Source organism: Centropristis striata, chromosome 9 (genome assembly GCF_030273125.1).
Source record: "Centropristis striata isolate RG_2023a ecotype Rhode Island chromosome 9, C.striata_1.0, whole genome shotgun sequence".
In the NCBI taxonomy this organism is placed as follows: domain Eukaryota; kingdom Metazoa; phylum Chordata; class Actinopteri; order Perciformes; family Serranidae; genus Centropristis; species Centropristis striata.
Window position 1 is genome coordinate 11,607,218 of NC_081525.1, and position 17,367 is coordinate 11,624,584.

General features: G+C 36.9%; 1 protein-coding gene across 1 annotated transcript in view; it reads left to right on the forward strand.

The window, feature by feature from the left end:
• The window catches only part of mcf2l2 (MCF.2 cell line derived transforming sequence-like 2), an 80,919-nt gene that overhangs the window by 21,805 nt on the left and 41,747 nt on the right, over window positions 1–17,367 (forward strand). Inside the window, exons 2-14 of the mRNA XM_059340746.1 lie at window positions 1,645–1,728; window positions 3,150–3,264; window positions 3,908–3,998; window positions 7,725–7,844; window positions 8,882–8,998; window positions 9,796–9,945; window positions 10,670–10,794; window positions 10,912–11,026; window positions 11,286–11,405; window positions 14,439–14,630; window positions 15,386–15,577; window positions 15,668–15,854; window positions 16,830–16,933. Coding sequence (XP_059196729.1) covers window positions 1,645–1,728; window positions 3,150–3,264; window positions 3,908–3,998; window positions 7,725–7,844; window positions 8,882–8,998; window positions 9,796–9,945; window positions 10,670–10,794; window positions 10,912–11,026; window positions 11,286–11,405; window positions 14,439–14,630; window positions 15,386–15,577; window positions 15,668–15,854; window positions 16,830–16,933 — 1,712 coding nt within the window. The remainder of the gene's footprint in view (window positions 1–1,644; window positions 1,729–3,149; window positions 3,265–3,907; window positions 3,999–7,724; window positions 7,845–8,881; window positions 8,999–9,795; window positions 9,946–10,669; window positions 10,795–10,911; window positions 11,027–11,285; window positions 11,406–14,438; window positions 14,631–15,385; window positions 15,578–15,667; window positions 15,855–16,829; window positions 16,934–17,367) is intronic.

The window sequence follows — 17,367 nt, forward strand, 5'->3', positions numbered from 1 at the left end:
TGGTGGTGTAGTGGTTAGAATGTTAGTCAGGGTCGCTGGTTCAACTCCGGCCTGCGTAGAGTTTGCATGAACCTTCAGCTTCCTCCGACAGTCCAAAAACATGCAGCTTAGGTTAACCCTTTGATGCGCAACATATAAACACCTTCGAATGCACAACATGGGTCAAAAATGACCTGCATTCATTTCCCATGTTATTTCATGCTGGCTGTGTGTTTGAATATATTTTTTATTATTATTTGTTATTATTTTTTATTACAACAAATAATTATATCAATTTTTCCTTTCATAAAAAAATAGTTTTTGTATTATTAAATCAAGTCTACACACATGGGTCAAAATGACCTTGTGCATTAGAAGCGTAGTGATAAAAAAGTGATACACTGAATTAACAATTTAAGTATATGTGTAACTATGTTTGTCGTATTTTTAAGGTTTAACTTTGAAGGAGTTGTTAGAACCACCAGATTACATTGGAAATTTACATATTTTAACATTTGAGACGTATTAGAGCCACCAAATAATAATTTCCATTGGAAAAACACCCATTTAACGAAATAGGATAGTTAATATTTGTGACTTCTTTGTCAGGTTTTAAATTGGTGATTGGTGAATTAATGACAACATATAAACACCTTCTAATGCACAAATGACAAATGACAAATGACTTTGTGCATTAGAAGCATAGTAATAAATAAAGGGGTTTTATTCAAAAAGTAAGAAATTAAAACAAAAAATGAGGATGTATGATGAGCAAAAACAAGTTATTTTCAGGAAAACCTGCAATACTGAATGATTTAATTAATTTATTGCAAAGATATAGAATATAAAAACTTAGTCGTCTCCATGTGTCTGCCCTCTGATAGTCTGGATAGACCTGTTCAGGGTGTACCCCTCCACATTGAGAGGCGTTGTGAACACTGTACATATTTCCATAATAACACCCACTGTCTGCTCATTAGAAGTGGGAAAAAAATTGCTACGGAATCGGATCGCAATATTTTGTGTGGAAATACTTTATCGATTCATGTCCGCCAAGTATTGATATTTAGTGTTCTATTTATGACGTTTTTTTTGTGTGGTCTGTTGTCCGGAGGCTGTAGCATGCTCAATTTTAGGAATATCTGGAGAAACATATGAAACTAGAAGATCTAAGGAATCTATAGGCACCATGTGCGTCAGGATATCATGTCAGGAAGCTGTCGAAATAATGCTGCAAAGTTCGGCTATTTTTGAATGTTTCATTAAAAAAAAATCAGAGCAGTGAAGCTTAAAGTTTTTGAAAGTTTGATAAAATGCTGCAGTTGTTGTCGTCCATACATGTTTGATATCAGTTGAGTTCAGTTTGACTGAATACTTTGTTGGTCAGTCTGTGGGTTTGACTCTCATTGTGGAGAAATAAAAAGCATGACTTTCTCTTATTTGACAAAACAATTATTTATTGAACTAAATTTTGTGGACACAAAATGCAGTTAAACAGTTAAATCGCAAAAATGCAATAATATCGTATCGTGACACAAGTATCGGGGTAAAACTGTACGGTGGGGCCTCTGCTGATTCACACCTCTACTGTTCATGTGTGTTTGCCTTCACTGGTTGTTTTACTGTGTATCTGGCTTTATCTGATCAGTGTGTGTCACCTTGCAGATGAGATCATGCAGCAGGAGATTAGGCCCCTGCTGGCTGTGGACATCATCGAGCAGCTTCACCGCCAGTTTGCCTTGCTCTCAGGTACGTAACAAGACTCCACTTTCCCACTGTCTTGACTTAATGAATTCAAATGGAGCTCAGGAGGTAGCCAAACTTCAATCATAACTATACACAAGTTATTATTGTGAAACAAGATGTTACATGCTAATTGGCCTCATTAACCCTTAACAGGGCACTCATTGAAATACTTGCAAATTGTGTATCCAAATTTGTGTAAAAAAACATATGAAAATAATATTTTGAGAAAAAAGTTTAAGAGATTAAAGTGGCAAATCTACGAGAGAAAAAATGCACAGATTTATGAGATTTAAAGTGGTGAATCTATGAGAAAAAAGTTGCTTTTTTCCCACTTCTTTCTCGTAAATATGCGACTTTTTTCCGCACAGATTTGCCACTTTAAATCTCTTAAATCTGCCATTTTTTTTCTTGTAGATTTGTCACTTTAAGCTAGTAAATTTGCATCTTTTTTCTTGAAATATTACCCAAAAACCATGTGGTTCTACAACCTCACAGAGAGACATGGGGACCTCATTTTGGATATCCGTTAAAGTTACCAAATATGGTTCTTCGCCCGATAAAGGGTTAAATTAAATTATGTCTTTAAGAGTTCTCTATTGTGTTGTACATCAAAAATGGAAAAAATTATATTTATTGACATGATCACAGTTAAGATATGAAAGTCTTTATGAAATATGTAAGTCTTTGGTGAATAGACACAACAATACAACACAATGTATGACCAGACACTTTGGTTTGACCGAGTTCATCACAATTTCTAGCTGGGTTTTCCGAGTCCTGACAAATATCTGTAAAACACTGGAAGATCCTGGTTTTCAACATTCACCAGCAAATTGCACGTCTAAAAAAATATCAACAACAGTCCTTATTAACCCTCCTGTTATGTTTGTTTCTCAGGAACAGCAATAATATTCATGGGTCATTTGACCTGGGCCATGTTTAATTATCCAAAAGTGTTAGAAACAAAAAAAAAACAATGTCAAAATATGATGTCTTAAATAAAACAGAAGACTATTCTCCTTTACAGTAATTAAAGTATGCAATGGTTAAGATGGAAATAGGGGCATTAGAATGTGAGAGAGGCACCAAATTTTGGCTTTTAGATCAAAAACGTTTTTAAGCGGACCTCCCCTACTACTGTGCATGAACCTAAGTGCACTTAAGATTGTCAACAAAAGATAATATACACATGCTTCTTTGACATATTATGTTGATCTTTTTTTTTTTTTTACTACTTTTTGATGCCATAAAAGTGTAAGATCGTACAGTTTAGGTCCAGTGAAGGGCTGGAAAAAGCTGATACTATTCGCACAGTATTCTATGAAACTGTCAGACAGTGTAAGATCTGAGGGCATTTATAATTCATGCTAAAAGCAAGAAGTGAAAATGTTGTGTATGTGTGTGTTTTTTTTTTCGTGTTGCAGGAGGACGAGGGAAAGATGGCGCCCCCATCATCATCTTCCCGGAGTACTCAGGCTTCAGTGAAGTGCCAGAAGACGACTTCCTCAATGTTGTTACTTACTTGACCAGCCTACCCAGGTACACACACACACACACACACACTGATACACATAAAACATGGCTGTAAGCAAACAGGGACTAGTGCACTTGCGTGTATCTCTGTCTGTCTGCAGATAATCTTGCTTACTAGTAGTTTCACCTAGAGAAGGTTGAAAAATGATCATCATGATCAGCTCACACACTCAATATAAATGTAATAAAACGTTTTTGCAACATTTGTTGGAAATGTTTTGCTGTGCTCCTAAATTTGCACATGTACCACTTCGGAAAAAAAAAATCGTATTTTCTACCAAGGCATCTGCATTAATCTGCAGATTAATTACCCAGTGTGTAGGTTACAGGTTAAACATTAAACACATTCAAAAATGTTTTAATGAAATGATATAAAATATCAAGAGATAATTTCTGGTTTGGTTCCCAGAACAGAAGTTAAGTAAGTAAGTAAGTAAGTAAGTAAGTAAAGTTTATTTATATAGCACTTTTCACAGATAAAATCACAAAGTGCTTTACAGAAGATAAAAAGAAAGATAGGCAATCAAAAGACAATTAAAACACAATTTAAACACAATGAAACATTTTAAAAAAAGGAGTGTAGCCTACTCTAAAGTCCCTGATCTGTAAGTGACAAACAAAGTGATAAGGACCTCCTGTCTGTCTGCAGCCTGGACGCAGCCAGCATCGGCTTCATCATCATCATCGACCGACGGAAAGACAGATGGAGCTCAGTGAAGGCCTCTCTGTCCAGGATTGCTGTAAGTTCTCAGAGACACATTGGTACTCAAATCATCATATAAGTTACTGTGGTGTAAATTTACTATCTCTCTGAGTGAGAAAAGTGGATTAAAGACCAAGTCAAAGTTCCTTTTAGTTTTCTTTATTATCAAACATCAGAGTACACTGCCTAGGTACAGCGGAGGAGAACTTTGTTAATTTCAAGGCTGCTGAAAAAGGTGGCCCCGAGTCCAATGGAGCCTGTGGTCTCTCTGGCTTTTTTTTTTTTTTTTTTGAAAAATTTTATTGGCATTTGAAATTAAACAAAAAACAGGTTACAGATTCTGTACGTGTACACAATAACTCCCCGTTTTTTGGTTTTCTTGATAATAACCAAAATCATTATCAAGACTTGTTTGAGTCTCTCTGGTACATTCTGCATGGACATCAGCACCTACTTGCCCAATGATCTGCTTCTAAATGAGACACTTAAGACACAGATCATTTGAGTTTCCTGCTTGAAGCTTGAATACAATTAGAAACTGGTCAGCAAAGAATAATGATAACAACAAACATAGATTTTAATTTAAGAGCTGATATCTGGACATTTTCCATGGTTTTCTTGATAATAACCAAAATCATCATCAAGAAAACCATGGAAAATGTTTAGATATCAGCTCTTAAATTAAACTTTTATGAGCAATTTTTTGCTGTTATCATTATATTTGTTCAAACAAATGTACCTTTAGTTGTACCAGGCATTAAAATGAACAAGAAATTAGAGAAAACAAATGTGGTCTAATACTTTTTTCCATGACTGTACATATGTGTCCTGTAGTGTAGCATGGGTTAGGTGTGGGTTGGACTAGGTTGATTTCAATGTGAATAGGACTCCTGCAGGGACACATTTTTTGTCATTGGTTGTAAATGGGGCCACAGTCCCAGCTCATACTGAACACAGACTGTACGGTGGCAGCAGGAATGTTTTTCAGCTACATTAGAGGAACAAGTGATCATAATGAAAGCTGTAAGGGCATTTAATCTCTCTCTCTCCTTCACTTTCACATTCAGGCATAAAAAAACACACAATGTATGTCATTGTTCCTCTGAACATTGCCTGAGGCCCGCTGCACTATGAACAAGCATGCAGTCATCATTACATACCACGATGATGTCATAAAGGGATGACACATAGTTGCAAAATCAGTCCATTTTAAAATAGAAAAGTTCATCTTAAGCTACAAGGCCACAGTAAGTGACTCAGCCCATTTGCATTTTAATGACAACTGACAAGCATTATGAATTATATATTTGGATTCAGTTTTTTTTTAATGTCTTATGAGTGAGCAATATTAACTATCTCACAGATATGTTGAGCTCCACTGGCCTGTCACTGTCTCATAATAAGCTGCTGTAACAATAATAATTTGGTCCTTTTAATGGTTTGATACCAGTAAGTCACATTCCATTTTTTGGTTATTTTAATAATTTAAGTTTTATTATCATGATTTTGGTTATTATCAAGAAAACCATGGAAAATGGCTAGATATCAGCTCTTAATTATACTCTTAAGATTCCAAACAAATGTACCTGTAGTTGTACCAGGCATTAAAATGAACAAGTAACTGAAGAAAACAATGGTCTAATATTTTTTGCCCATGACTGTAGATATACAGTATTGTGCAAAAGTCTGAGGCAGGTGTAAAAAATGCTGTAAAATAAGAATGCTTTCAAAAAATAGAAATATTAACAGTTTCTTTTTATTAACCCTTTGTGACCTATACCATAGAACAAGCCTGCCAGAGCAGATCTTTACATTTTTACATGCTGTAGTGCCATTTTTTTGGAGCATTTTAATATGCTATCCAATACAACCCTTCCATCCATCCATCCATTTTCTTCCGCTTATCCGGGGCCGGGTCGCGGGGGCAGCAGGCTAAGCAGGGCATTCCAGACGTCCCTCTCCCCAGCCACAATGTCCAGCTCCTCCTGGGGGACCCCGAGGCGTCCCCAGGCCAGCAGAGAGATATAATCCCTCCACCGTGTTCTGGGTCTTCCCCGGGGCCTCCTACCAGTTGGACGTGCCCGGAACACCTCTAACGGGAGGCGCCCGGGAGGCATCCTTACCAGATGCCCAAACCACCTCAACTGGCTCCTTTCGACGCGAAGGAGCAGCGGCTCTACTCCGAGCTCCCTCCGGATGTCTGAGCTCCTCACCCTATCTCTAAGGCTGAGCCCAGACACCCTACGGAGGAAGCTCATTTCAGCCGCTTGTATCCGCGATCTTGCTCTTTCGGTCACTACCCAAAGCTCATGACCATAGGTGAGGGCTGGAACATAGATGGACCGGTAAATCGAGAGCTTTGCCTTCCGGCTCAGCTCCTTCTTCACCACGACGGTCCGGTACAACGTCCACATCACTGCTGACGCCGCACCCAGCCGCCTGTCCATCTCACGCTCCGTTCTACCCTCACTCATGAACAAGACCCCGAGATACTTGAACTCCTTCGCTTGAGGCAGTACCTCTCTCCCCACCCAGAGGGGACAGTCCACCGTTTTCCGGCAGAGAACCATGGCCTCAGACTTGGAGGTGCTAACTCTCATCCCAACCGCTTCGCACTCGGCTGCAAACCGCCCCAACGAGTGCTGGAGGTCCCGGCTTGATGAAGCCAAAAGAACCAATGTCATAGCTGTATCCCTCAAAAATGTAAAAGGGAAAAAGTTGCACAAAATCCTTTCAAACCAAATGAAATTTATGTTTATAAATTTGTTTGTTATGTTATGTTATGTTATGTTATGTTTGTTTTCATAACTTACTTTTTGAGATACACAGAAAATAAAAAACAACAACAACTACAAAATAAAATGCACATTGTGCAAATAACCTATATACCAATGTATATAATATTTACAATAGTTCAATCAAATCTTTAATTAACAAAATACAAAGTGAGTGAACAGACGAGAAATCGAAATAATATGCGGAAATATCCCTGATGATATATAGTATATATAAATATATATATATATATATAAATATAAATAACATTCTTTGAAACCAGCTGTGTCATATATGGGATATTTCCACATTGCTATTTTGGACTCCTGGAATTTTGTTTTATTATTACAATAATTTTCTTCACTTTATCATTTTTCATCACTTTAACTACGGATTTAATTTATATATTTACATTTCTAACATTTAAGTTGCTATTTCATGTCCCCTTAGCATACAAGTACTTTTTAGTTCCTGACATTGTTTTGAGGGGGATAGATGTGAGAGTAATGTGCTTGGGTGGAGTATAGAGTCTGCTATAGAATGAAGTTAAGTGTACACTATCTTCTTGCCATTATTGGTGTTAATTAAAGAAAATTATCCTGAGAATAATTGTCGCCCACTTATTACCCATAGCCATACCGTTACCAAACAAGAAAGTATAGGACCTGATTTGCATGCACACATATGTCTCTGTCAATGTGATAGCAGCATTTGCCTGCTCGTTGGTGTAGAAAATGACTGAATGCATGAATGAAATGATGGGATAGCTTAGAGATTTCAGATCAGATTCAGATTTCAGATTTCAGATTTGACTTTATTAATCCCACAGTGGGGAAATTTCTTTGTTACAGCCGCAAAGTTTCACACAATTTTTAAGATAAAGATAAAAAATAAACAATCTAAGAAAAGACATTTAACAATATACAAATATACAATAATAATAATATATATATGAGATGTTTATCATAAAATGTTCTTGTGTTACTAGGGGGCGTTTCCAGGAAACCTGCAGCTGGTGTTGGTTCTGAGGCCGTCCAGGTTCTTCCAGAGGGCGATAGCTGACATCGGGATCAAGCTGCACAAGGATGACTTTAAAATGAAGGTACCGGTAAGCATGCTTCAGTACAAACCGTATAAACTTTAAATAAACTCTATTAGTCATTTTTCAGCTAAATCTGTTCATGGGAAATGCGTGCAACATATGAATTTTAGAGGAAATAGAAAAACCAACTAGAAAGTGGAGAGCCCACAGATGTCCACCAACCAGTGGTGGAAAAGTATTCAGATGTCTTACTTAAGTAAAATTACTAACACCACACTGTAAAATTACTCCACTACAAGTAAAAGTCCTGCATTCAAAACTTATTTCAGTAAAAGTACAACAGTATCAGCATCAAAATGTACTTAAAGTATCAAAAGTAAAAGTACTTATTATGCAGAGTGGACCCACTTCTAAAAAATGTTAAAGGATTATTTTTATTGATGCATTTATGTATGCAGTAATTTTGTCATTGTAGGGCTCATTATTATTATGTACTTAATATACTGTTATGACATTTAATTAAAAAAAAAAGGTCTAATCACTTTAATCTGATCAAGTTTTTTATGTAAATCTCGACCTGAAAAGTAACTAAAGCTGTCAGCTAAATGTAGTAGAGTAAAAAGTTCAATATTTGCCTCAAAATGTAGTGAAGTAGAAGTATAAAGTTACATAAAAAGGGAATACTCAAGTAAAGTACAAATACCTCATAATTGTGCAGTACTTGAGTGAATGTACTTAGTTACATTCCATCACTGCCACCAAGGTTTGGAATTGTCCCAATGAACAGGATATAAAATTGTTTGTTTTTTTGTTTTTGTTTTTTTGTTTTTGTTTTTTTCCCTCCAGATCTTTATTAACAATGAAGGAAATACAGGCATTCAGTATATAAACAAGACATACAAATAATAAAATGTCAGTTACAGTATCTGTAAGGATATGAAATTGTTTTCCCAGCTGAGATAAACCTGCTGACATCATCAATGTTATTTTGTCAGACTTTGATGTTCATGACAGCGAAACCGAAACTTATAGCATCAGTGTAAAATCTGTGGTGAAGTCAATCGGGCTACAACAATTAAGTGCAATATTGTTTGTGTTTGCAGATCGTGATGCTGAACTCTCTGTCAGATCTGCATGGCTATGTGGATAAAGACCAGCTGACCCGGGAGCTTGGAGGAAGCCTGGAGTACGTTCACAGTCAGTGGATACACCACCGGACTGTGAGTCATCACACAGCACTAAATACTGAATAATTTTAATATGAATACATGTCAAATGACAAATGAACCTGTTTTGAAAAGACCGCAAATGCATATATTTTGAAAAGATGGCAAAATGAATCTCCTGCTGAGTTCATCTAAGAGTAAGGAAAGAGAAATGCCTCCTCCTGCCATAAAAAAGGAACCTGCTGAGGTGGAATTTACATCAGCTAAATGTCGAGCCCTTGTTCCTGAGCTAGGGAAGACGTTAGCGCTATCCCAACTAGCTAGCTATCGCTAGTTTTCATGACGCAAAAATGTACCGCTAAGGAGTTGACTTTAAATAGGCAAATACAATGGTAATTACCTATCAATAGTACTTTCTATAAAAACGTAAATGTTAAATTCTGTCAAATACTACCACATACTTCAGTCACAACATGTCAAAACATCTTGTCCCGCTAGCTTACCTGTGCTGCGCATCGTGCCCCGCATCACCAGGAACATGTGCAATAATCACACACCATGCCCCCTCATAGACAGGTGCAATATTGGTTAAATTAACTTTGACTGCTGTGCACTATAGTATTTATATTGATATATATTTATTTATACAGCTACAGATTTTATATTTCACTGTGTTGTATTGTATTTTGTTTTTTGTTTTTTACTTTGTATGTTTGGCTTGACCGGGCCTCAGTACTTAATTTCGTGCCTCATCATGTGCATGCATGTGTTGTTGGTATGACAATAAAGAATTCTTAATCTTTAATCTTTGATATGCTGCAGGGTGACGTGTGGATCTTTTTTCTCTCTAGGCCATAGAGAACTTTGCCATGACAGTGAAAACCACAGCTCAGATGTTACAGAAGTTTGGGAAAGACCTGGCAGAGACAGAGCTGCCAAACGACGTCCAGTGCACCAAAGACCTGCTGACGGCCCACACAGACAAACACAACAACCTCAGGGTGATTTATACACCAACACATGTCAACATGGACATATAAATGCATGCATGACACAAAGATTTTCATGCTCGCTGCAGTGAAACTGGTTGGGAAGTGGCTACAGCAGCCAACATGAAAAATAAATTATTATAAAGCTACAGAAGAGCCTCCTCATTCTGCAAAGAAAATTAGCCCATACAGTTAATAATAATAATAATTTTCTCAAGGTTGGTGCTCATTTTAATGACTTAGTATACTGTTATGAGTTTAAATTTTAAAAAAAAGTCTAATCACTTTAAATTGATCATGTTTTTTATGTTAAATCTCCATCTGAAGAGTAACTAAAGCTGTCAGCTAAATGAAGTGGAGTAAAAAGTACAATATTTGCCTCTAAATGTAGTGGAGTAGAAGTATAAAGTTACATAAAATGGAAATACTCAAGTGAAGTACAAGTACCTCAAAATTGTACTTAAGTACAGTACTTGAGTAAATCTACGTAGTTACATTCCACCACTGTTGCAGATGCGTTTGGTCGACACTGTCATGATTTGATAGTTGTAGCAGCCCCCTCAAGATTATCAAGTCTTTCAGCTCTACCTACTCAGTTTGCACTTCCATGTGTAAATGTAAAGGCTCAGTAAACACACATTGCCTGTTCCAGTAATATGAGTTAATAGGACGTTGCACCAACACATTTGTCTGCTGATATTAAATTATTTCCAATGCTTCTGTGTCTCTAAACCAGGACGAACTGAAGTTGGCTTTGAAACAGGGCACCACCTTGTTAGGTTGTATCAAGGAGCAGGCAGCAAAGTCAGAGAACCACACACTGAACCCAGACGAGATGGAGAATCAAACCACTGTGGAACGGTGACAAAGATTTTCTTCTTTATTATTATATAATGTGTTTCAATTTATGTTAAGGCAATGTAGTGCGATAGTAAGTCTACATGTGTTTGTAGTTAAAGTTCCTGTTGTGTGTTCCAGGCTCCTCGCCCAGCTGGATGAGACAGAGAATGCTTTTGAACAGTTTTGGTGTAAACATCACGTGAAGCTGGAGCAGTGCCTGCAGCTACGACACTTTGAACAGGACTTCAGAGAGGTATATCAGAAGATCTGTCCGTCTCTTTGTCCACCCCGGCTGCACTTGGCCTGCAACCTTTGGATCTCACCTGTGTCTGCTCTTTATTCAGCTTCAAAAGACTTTAGCTAGAGAAAAACACACTTTGAAACCAGCTGTGTCAGTTTGAAACTGTATTCCCTTCCTGCCAGACACCTCTTGTTCTATAAAGTTCTGTTCGGGCTGACTTTCTCTTTGTTTTCTGTTTCCTCTGTCTCCGTTTCTGTTCCCTGTTTCCCAGGTCAAAGTGTCTCTAGACAGTCTGATGGACAGTTTAACCAGTCTGACAGATATCGGGGATTGTGTGGCCAGAGTTGAACACCTACTGAAGGAACTGAAAACACTGGAGGAGAAGGCTCTGGTCAGTCAACATACACACAAACGTGTGTGTGTGTGTGTGTGTGTGTGTGTGTGTGTGTGTGTGTGTATATGTTAAGATAAGATATACTTTATTCATCCCAACAGAGAAATTTAGGTGTTCCAGCAGCTAACATACACACAAAACAACACAACACAACACAACACAACACAACACATGTATACATACATATTTCACCTATACAAAACGTGAGCCCACAATACATAGCCTAGGATAGAAAAAGTGGAATGTGTGTTTTCTTGTACGTCATATATAGTGAGGACCAGAACACCTTTTTAACCAACTGAGTGAGGACATTTTTGTTAAATGAGGACATTTCGGCCAGTTCTTACTTCTTTAAAGGCTTGTTTGAGAGTTCAGATTTTGTTTTAGGGTTAAGGTTACGTTAAGGTTTATGTTAGGGTTAGGGTTGGGCATTTAGTCGTGATGGTGAAGTTTAGGTTTAGGGTTAGGGTAATGCGCTAGGGAATTTACTATTCCAATGAGGGCCCTCATAAAGATACAAGTACAAGGGTGTGTGTGTGTGTGTGTGTGTGTGTGTGTGTGTGTGTGTGTGTGTGTGTGTGTGTCTTCTGGAGGTGGACGCTGTTAATGACAAAAAACTCTAAAGTAACATTTCAACAAGCTGCAGCCACAGAAACTAGCAACATACTGTAAATATACTCAAATTATTTTATGCACAAATGTGCACGATCAGAAACAGTGCAATGCCGCAACACATTCTACGTAAATAATGATATTTTAAAAAATGAATTTATAAATCTTCAAAATCAAGGATGCACACCTTCGTTCATACGAAATCTTAGGTCAGTCTGACTAACGGTCAGCGAGATATGCCCTAGACACACATACACACACACACACACACACACACACACACACACACACATATAAACAAAGAGAAAACTGAAAATCAATTGTAATCATATAAATGGTTTGGAGTAAAACAGTCGGAGTGTCCACACTGTAGTGATCAACTGCTGTCACAGTTTGGACTCACACACACACACACGCACGCACACACACACACACACACACACACGCACGCACACACACACACACACACACACACACACACACACACACACACACACACAAACACAAACACAAATCTCTACATCAGGCCATTTCATCTGCAGTCATAGTTATTATATGAAACATCTACAGCATTACTACATTTACTACAGCATTGTTATGTACTCTGTTGGATCATCAATGTCACCCCTTATGAATGCTTTATATGTTGTAACTAATGACTTTATTAATAGTCAATAATTAATTTATTTGTGCTTGATAACATTGATTCTTGAGATAAGGGACAAAACAGGTTTTGATTTTGCAAAAAAAATGTATAATATATGAATACATTTTTGTTGAATGATATATTCTCTATCCAAACATGTTTTGGTTCAACCTCCCAGTTGTATTTTTTTTTCGTAAATTGTGTGTTTGCTAGATCAAAATAAACATAAAAATACTTATTTATATATTTAAAATGATCTTATCAGAAATATTTTCCCTCATTAGTTTTCTCAGTTCCCCTTATAATGCACACAGGTCTTGAAATCAATAAAGTAATATTTTTAAAGCCAAAGAAGTCCACGTTTAATCAATAGAATTGAAATCGTATCATGAATTACATTTGTCTTTAACCTTCAGATTTAACAGTGACATTTTTAAGAATTAAAAAATACACATGAACACTGGAAATGTGTTAGAAAAAGGCTATGTATTATGAAGTAGGACCTCTTGAAATCCATGCAGAAGCTAAATCACTTGCAACCCGTTAATTAGGACAACTTGAGATACCAGGTTGTATTAAACTTGACTTTACATTATTCAAACTGCCCCAAATTTCACATTCTGGAGATCCACTCATGCATAGTAAGTAATGATCATAGTGCCACCTGCTGACAGCCAGAAGTCAGCCTTAAAATGAGAATGATAATCTGATTTACATGAGATTTACATGGTGAGGTCTACGTACAATATAGAGCAACATGATGTACAGTTGTTTTCTTGATAATGATTTTGGTTATTATCAAGAAAACCATGGAGAATGTCTAGATATCAGCTCTTAAATTAAACTCTTATGAGCTATTTTTGTTGTAATAATTATATTTGTCCAAACAAATGTACCCTTACTTGTATCAGGCATTAAAATGAACAAGAAATTGAAGAAAACAATGGTATAATATTTTTTCCCATGACTGTAGATATACAGTATTGTGCAAAAGTCTGAGGCAGGTGTAAAAAAATGCTGTAAAATAAGAATGCTTTCAAAAAGTAGAAATTTTTTTTTTTAACCCTTTGTGACCTACCATAGAACAAGTCTGCCAAAGCAGATCTTTACATTTTTACATTTTTATTTTTTTTGGAGCATTTTAATATGCTATATATCAATACAACCCTTACATCCCATATTTTAATAATATACATGGACTTGTGTCCATACTAATGAAATAAATTGCTTAAACGTGCAAAAAAATAATAATACAGAAATGTCATAGCTGTATCCCTCAAAAATGTAAATGGGAAAAAGTTGTACAAAATGCTTTCAAACCAAAGGAAATTTATTTTGAGTGTGTTCATAACTTACTTTTTGAGATACACTCGCAAAACAAAATAAAATGCATATTGTGCAAATCACCTATATAATAATGTATTTACAATAGTTCAATCAAATCTTTAATTAACAAAATACAAAGTGAGTGAACAGACGAGAAAAAATGTAAATGGGAAAAAGTTGCACAAAATCCTTTCAAACCAAAGTATTCCATGACTGAATGTGTATTTTCTGTAGCGCAACATAGTGGACACAGGAAGTGAAAAGTGAAAATTTGCAATATGTCATTTCCAACCCCCCAAGCAGTAAATAAAGTCTAGCGTGTGCGAGCAGTCCCTGCTGGCTGCAGAAATGTATGGACGCATCAATCAGTACTCCTGACCTGTGGAAGGTGAAAAGGCTCGTTCATCACTGCTTGCAGCTTTTAATCTGAATTGTTTTTCCTGCAGCCCACGCTAGAAAAGGCCCAGCTCCACGCACTGCACGGTGACCAGCTGATCCAAAGCAGCCACTACGCCGTGGACTCTATCCGACCCAAATGTGTGGAGCTGAGACGAGTCTGTGACGACTTCAGCAACGAGTCCAAGAAAAAGACAGACGTCCTGTCCAAATCCCTGCAAATACACATTGGCACCGATAAGGTGAGGATGTCACAGATGAAATGGATGTGCCACACCACAAACACAACTTAGATTCTCTGCACTTGGATCAGGTGTCGTATGTGTAGATGAAATGCCAAAAGAATTCAAAGACAAGCCAGAGCTTATAAAAGAAGATCTGTGAGGCCAAAATGCATGTACTGTATGTGGCTGAATTTGAAAGGGAACATCTCCCACTTTCTGCAGTTGTAAAAATACAACTAAATCTATGTCAGTTAAAAAAGTTTTTTGGTCTAACCCTATCCTTACCTGCTGGTGGGTAACTGGGTTGTATATAAATTACTATATTGCCTTTGTTCAGTTTTTAATTGAATATATGCAGAGGTGGAAGTAGTATTCAGATCCCTTACTTTAGTAAAAGTATTCATACAGTACAACACTGTGAAATTACTCCACTACAGTAAAAGTCATGCATTCAAAACTTACTGAAGTAAAAGTACAAAAGTATCAGAATCGAAATAAAAGTACTCGTTATGCAGAATGAACCCACTCGGATTGTAAATTCCAAATGTATTATTTGATTCTTTATGTAGGACTCATTTTAACTATTACACTATAACTTAATTTCATCATGTTTTTTATGTTAAATCTCGACCTGAAAAGTAACTAAAGCTGGCAGTTAAATGTAGTGGAGTAAAAAGTACAGTATTTGTATTGTTAATACAAGTACCTCAAAATTTTACTTAAGTACAGTACTTGAGTAAATGTACTTAGTAACATTCCATCACTGTATACAGGTTAACCAGTGGTGCGAGTCTGGCATCTACCTGCTGGCCTCCCAGGCTGTGGATAAGTGTCAGTCACAGGAAGGAGCAGAATCAGCACTGAAGGACATCGAAAACTTTCTGGAGTCTGCAGAAAAGAACCAACTGACTGAACTTAGGAACCTGCACAACCAGTATGAGGTCTCCTTATCTGAGGATATCAAGGTAAAGCATGGTGCACAGAAACAACAGTCTGACTGGACATTCTGTTGCATAAATGATGAGGAGAAGTAATAGTGAACTTTCTGTCTGCAGGCCGTCGTACTGAAGGCACTGAAGCGCCTGGAGGATGTCCAGGAGATGTTTCAGAAGAGGCATGTCAGTCTGAAGAGGCTGTCAGCTAAACAGACGAGGCCTGTTCAGCCCGTCGCCCCGCGGCCTGAATCTTCTCCCAAACAGTCGTCACAGAAGAACCCCCCCAGGACTGCAGGGAACCAGCAGCGTGAGTTTTTACAACCAGTAAATTTGTGCAGAAGATGAGTCTGGTGTACTATAACAGGTTCAAACTGTTTAAACTCTTGACAGCTGTAAATTTCTAGCCTGGCATTGCCAAATTGATTCGCAAATCCGCATTAGTCTGGAACCTCTCAGATTATTTTCTGATTCCCAAGGGGCGTTATCAACTGAAATCTACGACGACATATTAGCGCCAAGTATAAAAACTAAAATAAAAATACCGTCGCAAATTTATGAGATTAAAGTGGCAAATCTACGAGAAAAAAGTGGCAAATTTATGAGATTAAAAGTGGCAACGGACGAGAAAAAAGTTGCAGATTTATGAGATGAAAAGTAGCAAATCAACAAGAAAAAATAGTCTCAGATTTATGAGATTAAAAGTGGCAAATGTACAAGGAAAAGGTTGCAGATTTATTAGACTAAAAGTGGCAAATCTAGGAGAAAAATAGCAGATTATGAGATAAAACATGGCAAATCTACAAGAAAAAAGTTGCAGATTTATGAGATTAAAAGTGACAAATCAGCGAGAAAAAAATTGCAGATTTATGAGATTAAAGTAACAAATCAACAAGAAAAAAATAGCCCCAGATTTATGAGATTAAAAGTGGCAAATGTACAAGGAAAAGGTTGCAGATTTATTCGACTAAAAGTGGCAAATCTAGGAGAAAAATTGCAGATTTATGAGATTAAAAGTGACAAACCGATGGGAAAAAAGTTGCATATTTATGAGAATAAAAGTGGCAAATCTATACAAAAAAAAATATGCAGATTTATGAGATTAAAAGTGGCAAATCTAGGAGAAAAAAGTTGCAGATTTATGAGATTAAAAGATTCATCTTGTTTCCAGGCTTTAACTATAATCAGAATTTATTTTATGGATGCATGCATGTAATCACTGCACAAGCTCTGCTTAAAGAAGTGATTAAAGTTACTTATGCTGTGTCCTCTCATTTAAATGCAGCTCTGGCTCGCAGAGCTTCTGATAACTCCAACAGTGGCAAGCAGCAAGTCGACAATGATCCCAACAAAAAGAAGATCACACGCAAGGCCAAAGGAGGCATCAAGGTACAATCCTGCAGTCCCACGCCCTGAACGCCCTGATAATAAGTTACTTTCATGATTTATTCAGTTCTGTTTATCTCCAAAGTAAGAAGAGGAGATACTGACATGACAATAGGAAAGATATCATCACACAATTATTGATGACACGGCCAATCCTGATACTTTGATTCCCTGTGCCTGAAACTAGTTCTTTGTATATTCACCTTGTTATGGTTATACACTTTAGAAAGTTACTGATACAACTAAGTTGCTCTTACCACCAATGCTTGATAATTTTACCTCTCACATAGACAAAAATACCTCTAAAAATCATAAAAAAATAGGTATTTTTGTGAATGTGAGGTATTTTTGTGTATGTCAGAGGAAAGAATTAATTATAGCCTATACAGCCCCTCATATAAAGACATGATGTCTACGAGCAAAACAAGTTGACAGGG